Raw genomic sequence first — 8,754 nt, 5'->3', positions numbered from 1 at the left:
TATCATAAATCAACAATTTTCACCATTTATTATTGCTCTACTGTCACTTACACATGTTTAGAGTGATTTTAAAAATCTGGAGGAGATAAATCAAATTTCGGTTTGTTTCCAGAGTCAGACCATTTCGCTGATATAATTTGAGTGGCGCAGCTAATGAGCGTAGAATATTTTGAGAAGTCATGTGACCGACTGCGCATGAGCAGCTCTCAAAAGCTCGTCTGAGTGGAGCAGCTAGCGAGCATAGAGCACTTAGTGTAGGTCACGTGACTCGGTGCGCATGCGCAGAGCCGCTGGCGGTTGTCTCAGTGATTTGAGTTTTCTGTTGGATGATTAGTAGGCGTGTGTCTGAACGGATTCTTCTAATAAGCTTTAATTTAATTTACCCTCACTTTCGCTTTCTGTTCGTGATCTGCAGTGGACTCATCTGGTGAGTTTCTGTTTTTGGTAAATTCACCCGTGATGTAGGAAAGTGAAAGTTAAAACCGATTCACAACATTCGCAGTCAAGTTAACGTTATATGAGTCCAAAATCAGTTCGTCTTTATTTATCACACTCTCTCCTGATCATTAAAGACATTAAACTTATTGTGGTGCATTAATAAAATGTCTTTAAGGTCTATTTCCAGCATACATTATGCAACAGAAACAGAAAAACCTGAAACTCCTGTCAAACATGTGAACTTAAAAGTGTTAAACTAGGTTTTACTAATCTTACTAAACTATTAAATTTAGGTTATCATTAGTTAATTCAATTTTTTTTAGACGCCACGGACCCCAAAATATGATCATCCCACTCTAAAATATTAAAGACTATTAAAAGGTTAGAATAAAATTAAAACAAAATAATAATAATATAGATATGTGAAGAATAAAATTAGGAAAAATACTAATTATAGTACTGTACTGGTAAGTGTATTATTTATTTAATATCTTATTATTATTTTTAATCCATTTTTACATTTATTTTAATACATTTATTTAGATTAAGTTTATTTTTTCCTACTAAATTTTATAATTTAATCATTTTTATTATTATCAATTTGCATAGTTAGAAATGTCATGCAACTTTCATACATACTTTCATTGGTTGAAAATTATATTACTATTAAATTATTTTTTATTATTACTATTTTTTCATAGTTAAAAATGTCATGCAACTTGTACATTGGTTGACAATTATTTTTTATTACTTTTTTTTTTTTTTTTTTGCTATTTAATCTTTTTTATTATGACAAATTTTTCATAGCTAGAAATGTCATGCAACTTTTATACATGCTGTCATTGGTCAATAGGCTTGAGAACCCTGAATTATAAAATGCATGCTCTGTGTTAATGACACATTGTGCTTGTGTTTTTGCAGAGCACTATGGGTCCAGCGTGTGATGATGGCGTCTGAAGAAGGTCTGATGTCTCCTGAGTCGAGCGTCACGTCTCTGCTGGCCACATTAGGAGTCCTGCAGAGCTCCTTACATCCGGAGCCCGTCCCCATCATCAAATACAGAGACAGACACTACATCTCTGCATCAGAGGCGCTGGACGCTTACATCACTGACTTCCAGAGGAGTCTGCGAGACGCTGAGACGACAACCGGGAAACTTGAGCTGCCCGAAGAGATCACAAAACCTCATCCCAGAAACAGAGATGGTAAATCATCACATTAAATGCAAATGAATCACGTTTTAAGGTACATTCTAGGTTATGAATAACATGCTGTCAATCACCACAGACAGCTGTGAGAATTTGTATTTAACCTGGAATATTAGTAAAAACCAGCACCAGTGTACGATTGTACTATCACTGCGATATTATTATAGTTTCAATTATTATTTATAGACTTTTATTTTCATGTTTCATTCTAATTTTAGTTCAACTTTAGTAAATGTTTATGTTTTGTTTAGTACATTTTATGTGTTTTATTAGTTTTTTTAAAATATGTCTATGTAGTTTTTATCTTGCTCTTCTGTTGTAAATGTGCTATACTTGAACTTGAAAGTTTTATTTGAAGTTAAACTAAATGAAAACAAGAAATACATCTTTGGCAACTAGCTGAAATAAAATAAGATTTTTTTATTTTATTTTATATTTAGTTAACTTTTATTTCAAGTAACAAAACTGTATTTTTATATTTTTAGTTATAGTTAACTATAATAACTCTGATCAGCACAGTGCTATTTTAGTCTAATTAATAAGCTATTTATTATGCATTAACTATATTATTATTATTGTTGTTGTTGTTGATGCTGATATTTAGCATTTAAATTTTTATTTTCCCTATTAGTTTTTTTGTTGTTTTTTTTTTTTTTGTAATTGTTGGCTTTTGTCGCTTTAATTAGTTATTGTTTTTCAAACATGTCTACATTTAGTTTCACATATTTATTTTACTTTCAGTTAACATTTATGTGATTTAAATTAACCAAAATGCAATTTAATAGTTTTATTAACAATAACAACATAGGAGGCAGTGTCAGTTCTCTTGATTTCGTGCATAACGTAATTTTGTTGTGTGTTTTTTTTGTTGTTATTACTTTTTAAATATTTATTTTTTATTAATATTTCTTGCAATTTTACTTTTAGTAATTTGTGACCCTGGAGCACAAAACCAGTCATAAGTAGCTCAGGTATATTTGTAGCAATAGCCAATAACCATACAAACCATTCATCAATGGAAAGCTTATTTATTCAGCTTTCAGATTAGATAGAACTTTAATTTTAGTTTTTTCCCTATTTCAGTTAACATTTATGTTATTTCAGTTAACCAAAATGTATTTAATACATCAGCTGTGTCAGTTCTCTTGATTTCATGCCTAACATCCAGTGTTTTTATTTGCTTTGACGTGTGCAGTACTGAAGACGAGTTTGACGGATGAAGAGCTGATCTTCCTGAACGTTCCCGTCCGGAACAGAGACTCAGATCGGCTCAGTATGACCACCGATGACCTCCTGGCTCTCCCAAATGACGGCTCTCTCCCCGTGACCCGCACCTCGGCCCTCCTCTCCCGCTCTGGGAGCTTTCCGTTGGGTCTGAGCTTCAACTCTAGCTCCCGGTCACACTCCCGGCCCATTATGGTCCATAAACGGCGTCCCGTTCCAGCAGCGAGCAGGAAATCCCTCCCTGTGGATGATTTATTGAGGGACAGTTTGCGGTCACACCGTCAAGCTCCTCCCCCCAACATCCCACCAGCCAATCGGACACGTCCACCCGACCTGCCCAGATCCAGTCATCTCCCGCGCTGGATGACCAGCCAGAAATCTGAAATGGATTTTTCCGGGATGACCAGCGTTCCTGAGCTGAAGTACCCGGTGTGGCTGAGACAGTGTGAAGAATCCTCAGACGGCCAGCAGAGCGATCGTCCTCTTCCTCCCAGAGTTCCTTCATGGGTCGGAGATCTGGAAGAGTCCGGTGGAGAACCGCAGTCGGATGCTAGAGGTCAGCGAGGTGTCAAAGGTCACGCAGGAGAACTGTATGGATCCCAGTCCATCGGTCAGTGCAGTCTGAGAGATCTGCGTTTACAGTTTGAGCAGAAACTCCAGGCAGCGAAGAGAGGACCGATTCACGAAGGACCATTTTTCAAAGGTTTGCCAGTTTAAACAAACACCACCATCTAATTTTCAGAGGAATATTTCATCCAAGAATGGAAATTAAATTATCTATTGTTAAAGTATTATGGACTCACTTTCATGGTGTTATTTTAGTATCATTAATATACTACCATGTTATTAATATTTTATATTTAATAACTTATCAGTATTTTCCTATTTAATAATTAATATATTTAATATTTATATTTTTGTTAGTTTTATTTTATTAGCTTTTATTTCTTATTAAGTTTATTTTTAGCTTTAGTTTTAGCTGGGGGTTTTATTGGTTTTGAGAGTTTTTTTTATAGCAATTTTTTAATACATTTGTATTTCTGGTTTTAGTAATTTAATTTCAGTTAGTAATTTAGTTCTTCAGCTTAAATTAGATGAAAATGAAATGTCTTGGCAAGAGACTGAAAAAATGTGTTTTAATATTTTATTTTAGTAGTTTATTAAGGTTTTTCCATGTAATATTATTATTAATATAAATTTTTATATATTCCACTTTTCCATTCATTTACAGTTTAGTTTAGCTTTAGCTATGTTTTGATTGGTTTCAGTAGTTTTTTTTCATATTTTTATTCATTTTTAATTCAGTTTTAGTCATTTTAGCACTTCAGTTTAGTACTTAAATTAAATGAAAATTAGAAATGTTGTCTTGGCAACAAACGTAAATAAGTTTTTATTTTATTTCAGTAATGTATTCATATTTTTATGTTTAATAATATAATTCATATATTTCATATATTTATTTATTAATATGTTGATTTTTGCATTCAATTACATTTTAGTAAATTTCATTTTAAAAATTAAAAATTAATTTTAGTTTAGCTTTGTGGTTTTTATTGGTTTCAGTATTTTTTTTTTACTATTTGTTTGATTAATTTTTATTTTAGTTTTAGTAATTTTAGTACTTGAAACTACTTGAAAATTAGAATTGTTGCAGCAGCAACTAACTGAAATGAACCAAGTGAATTGTGTTGTTATAATAAAAGTTTTATATTTTTAGTTTCTTTAATGTTTTTTAATAAATTAGTTTTAGTTTTAGACACAACACTGCCTCCACGTCATCAGTCTCTTGTGTTTCTCTCTGTTCAGATGGTAAGATTGGTTCTCTGATCTTCGAGCAGATGTTAAACTCGCCTTCTTTTGCTCTCTGTGAGCCGGTGAAGAAGCACAACAGTTCAGGAGATACGGAGGACGCTCTGGACGCGGACCGATCCTGGGACAATCCACCTGTGACGTTGTGAGTGATGGACAATGATGATATTTTCACATTGAATCTCAAGAAACTTCTATTATTTATTGGCGAAAATGTGTCTTTGGTTCTTAAAAGCAATGCAAAGGTCATGGACTTGATTCTCAGGGAATGCATGAATGAATGCAGTGTAAATTACTTTGAATAAAAGCATCTAGTAAATGTAAATATAAAACATGTCCTACCGTCTGTAGTAAGTCTCCAGTGCCAGTGGGTGGCGCTGATGAACCTCCAGCGCCTGAGGAACTTCAGAGGAGCAAGGTACAGTATGTGACAGTCATTATGATGTCTTCTGTTCATTTAAACTCAATGCTCTTCAGAGTAAATCTGCGTCTGTCTCCAGTCTGCAGCTTCCTGTTCATCAGGATACAGCAGCAGAAAGCATCCGGGTCCGGTGGAGACGCTCAAACACATGCTGTTCCGCCTGCAGGCCGTCGAGCACGACATCAGCCAATCACACGCCTCCGGTGACTCCAAAACCACTTCATCTGCAGCCTCACAGCTGGAGAGAGACACACCACAGCCGGTGAATCTAAAACCTGCGTTGCTCCTGTTATAATTGACAAAGCTGTCAGTTTCATTGGTTAATGTGTGACCCTGGCGCACAAAAGCAGTCATAAGCTGCACGGGTATATTTGTAGCAATAGCCAACAATACATTGTATGGGTCAAAATTATCCATTTTTCTTTTATGCCAAAAATCATTAGGATATTAAGTAAAGATCATGTTCCATGAAGATATTTTGTAAATTTCTTACCGTTAATATATCATATAATATAATTTTTGATTAGTAATATGCATTGCTAAGAACTTCATTTGGACAACTTTAAAGGTGATTTTCTCAATATTCAAATTTTTTTGCACCCTCAGATTCCAGATTTTCAAATAGTTGTATCTCAGCCAAATATTGTCCGATCGTAACAAACCATACATCAGTGGAAAGATTATTTATTCAGCTTTCCAAAAATTGACCCTTATGACTGGTTTTGTGCTCCAGGGTCACATATCTAGTTGATCACATTGTGGCAAATGTTAGTAAGAATGGTATAAGAATGTTTTTTTGTTTTTTTAATGTATCAGGCAATATACAAAACAACTTACAAAAACAAGACATTTATTCATAAATTAGCAATATTGTTATAGATGCAATAGTAAACTATGGAAGCCAGAGTATAAAAAATAAAGTACATTTTATAATTCAGACTTTTTTCTTGCAATTCTGAGAAAAAAGTCCAAACTGTGAAAGAAAAAGTCACAATTACCCTTTTTATTTATTTATTTTATTTTATTTTGTGCCGGAACTGAATTGCGAGATGTAAACTCAGAATTGTGAGAAAGTTCTTTCAATTCTGAATTTATATTTTGCAGTTATGCCTTTTTTCTGAGAAGTCAGAATTAATTTTTTTTTCTCATTTTGTGGCAGGAGAAAAAAAAAAAACAGAATTGTGAGATGTATAATTAGAATTTTATAAAGTCTGAGTTTATTTCTTACAATTTTGATTTAGATGTAATTTAGAATTTTTTCTTCAGAATTGCGAGGGGGGAAAATTTAATTGTGTGAGGAAAAAAAAAAAAAAATCAGAATTACAAAACATAAATTCATAATTGTGAGATAAGGCCCAATTACCATTTTTATTTTTATTTTTTTTGGTGGAAACAGGCCTCCATAGAGAACAGCAGAGAATAATATATTGTTATTACTCCTAATGTCTGATTTATTTTCTTTCCTCTCTGAAACACAAAATGAGATGTTTTGCAGAATGTTCACGCTACTCTTTTCCTCAAATTGAAAGGTTTTTTTTTATACAGCTAAGCTGAAAAAAAGAGACAAAAAGGACAAAATACATTTAAAAAAAATGCTGGGTTGTTTCAACCCAACTTTGAGACAAGTATGGATTAACCTAATTTTTGAGTAAAAAATTTAAGGTAAAAATTTAACCCAACAGCTGGGACGGTCCATATTTGACCCAAAGTTAGGTTGAAACAAACCAGCTTATTTTTAGTGTAACGTCATAAAATAATGCAGTATATTCCTCTGAAGAAGTCATACTATAAATCTGATGTTTGGTGTTATTGATGACAAAAAAAACTGCTTTTTTTTTTAAGGTTCCTCAGCAGGAAACAGAAGAAACTGAGCTGGGAAATGTTGAGTCATTACAGAGGTCAGGAGGGTCAGTGAAGCCGCGTTGATCTTGTATCATGAATTCAAGCTGGTTCAGTGTTGCTGATCTTATATCTGTTTTCTCAGAGCTCTTCATCACCTGGACAGACTGAAAACACTTGTGGAAGACATGAACGAAAGGAAGGCCAGAGCAGAGGATGATGGGACAGATTGTACAGACACTCCTGCAGCTAATATCACAGACTGGGCCAGAATCAATAAACGCTTGTGAATCAGAAATCACAAACTGTCATCATCCTACAGATACAAAGGTTTCATTGATCACATTAGCTTAAAAAGCTGATTCTGCTTTAAAGGATCTTTAAAACCTCATGAAAGATAAAAAATGTAAACAAACTATTGAGTAAAGCTGTTTAAAGGGCACATGCTTTTACCGGCAATGAGCAGCATTTGATGTAATCAGTCAAAAATTGCTAAAGTGTTTGTTTGTCTGAAGTGTGTTTATATGCAGGTCACTTACTAATATCCAAGTTCATTTAGTCATTTAGTTTTGCAATGTTGTCTTGATCACTGACTGGGACAATAATATATGAGAACATTGATTCTTAGCTACACTGAGGCTGATGTTCTGTGTATTTATTTTACTTTATGCAAATTATTCAGAAGTTGTATGAAAATACTTTTATAACATTTAAATTCATCTTGTGCGCCTCAAAAGAAAAAAACTCATAGGGGTTTGGAACCATGTGAGAGAGATTAAATAATGACAAAATGATAATTTTTACTGAATCATTTCCTTTAACGCTTGCTTCCTTGCAATCTTGTTTAAGCAAACGCCTGACATTTATTTTAAGTTTGTTCTTTTATTCTGTGTGTTGCAATGCATGCTTAACATTTCGCTAATTAAAAATACACAATCAAACAAGCAAGTAAACTTTTATAGGTATGGTATTTAACCAAGCAAAATGGATTTCAGGGACATTAACAGCTAAGAAAGAAAGAGCTTTATTACCAAGTATGTTTACACACACACAGACACACACAGGGCCGGGGTGGGATTCATTTTCTGCCCTGGAGTTCCATGCCTTACTGGCCCACTTTAGTTCATGACTGATTATATTAAAATAATGGAATTAAAACCTCAGTATATAAGTCTGCAATAGTTCACTGTTCTCTACAGCCTTTGTAACAACTTTTAACATAATGTATGTCTGCCTGCAGTTAAAAAGTTCTCAGAAATAATAATTTGCTTTGTTTAACCTGTTTATGTTCAATAATTTAAAAAATAATTTAATGTCATACAAAAAAAGTCATTGGCCTGAGTAAATCGTAGCCTACCGTTATAGAGTTGTGACTGCACGTGTGTAGTTGCCTAATTTAGGAGTTGAAAATACTGTGAAATGACATGCATACAAATGGCGTAACAACTGAAAGTCTATGAAACGTCATTTTGTTTTAAACAATGGCATTTTAATTTTTAACTCAAATTTTATTGCAATCATATACAGGTGCATCTCCATTAATTAGAATGTCATGAAAAAGTTCATTGTTTCCTCGTAAGTTATTTCAAAAAGTAAAACTTTCATATATTTTAGATTCATTGCATGTAAAGTAAAACATTTCAAAAGTTTTTTTGTTTTAATTTTGATGATTAGAGATTACAGCTCATGAAAGTCAAAAATCAGTATCTCAAAATATTAGAATATTTACATTTGAGCTTCAATTAATAACCATCCCTACAGTATAAATTCTGGGTATCTCTTGTTCTTTGAAACCACAATAATGGAGAAGACTGC

At 33.3% G+C, this 8,754-nt stretch overlaps 1 protein-coding gene across 2 annotated transcripts; it reads left to right on the top strand.

Annotated features, from left to right (window-relative positions):
* The first annotated feature begins 227 nt into the window (after positions 1-227).
* c21h18orf54 (chromosome 21 C18orf54 homolog) lies at positions 228-7,895 on the top strand. 2 transcript variants are annotated; one of them, XM_058758265.1, is made up of 8 exons: positions 228-427; positions 1,360-1,643; positions 2,842-3,573; positions 4,677-4,824; positions 5,031-5,097; positions 5,180-5,362; positions 6,943-7,007; positions 7,085-7,895. In XM_058758265.1, exons 2-8 carry the CDS (start codon positions 1,382-1,384, stop codon positions 7,227-7,229), a joined length of 1,602 nt encoding a protein of 533 aa, XP_058614248.1. In that variant the 5' UTR covers positions 228-427; positions 1,360-1,381; the 3' UTR covers positions 7,230-7,895. The 2 variants fall into 2 exon arrangements, with proteins under 2 accessions (XP_058614248.1, XP_058614249.1); XM_058758266.1 differs by having other exon boundaries at positions 231-427; positions 6,943-6,998; positions 7,085-7,893.
* Positions 7,896-8,754: the final 859 nt, after the last annotated feature.

This window comes from Onychostoma macrolepis, chromosome 21, assembly GCF_012432095.1.
Source record: "Onychostoma macrolepis isolate SWU-2019 chromosome 21, ASM1243209v1, whole genome shotgun sequence".
Taxonomy (NCBI): domain Eukaryota; kingdom Metazoa; phylum Chordata; class Actinopteri; order Cypriniformes; family Cyprinidae; genus Onychostoma; species Onychostoma macrolepis.
The sequence above is the reverse complement of the archived record's forward strand: the minus strand, read 5'-3'. Positions and strand labels throughout refer to the sequence as shown.

What these genes read in the sequence shown, in the direction of transcription:
- c21h18orf54 (XM_058758265.1), top strand. Translation starts at nt 1,382, where the DNA reads ATGATGGCGTCTGAAGAAGGTCTGATGTCTCCTGAGTCGAGCGTCACG. An exon ending in TCATCCCAGAAACAGAGATG is followed by an intron (nt 1,644 to 2,841) that starts GTAAATCATCAC and finishes TGACGTGTGCAG; the next exon opens with TACTGAAGACGAGTTTGACG. An exon ending in AGGAACTTCAGAGGAGCAAG is followed by an intron (nt 5,098 to 5,179) that starts GTACAGTATGTG and finishes GTCTGTCTCCAG; the next exon opens with TCTGCAGCTTCCTGTTCATC.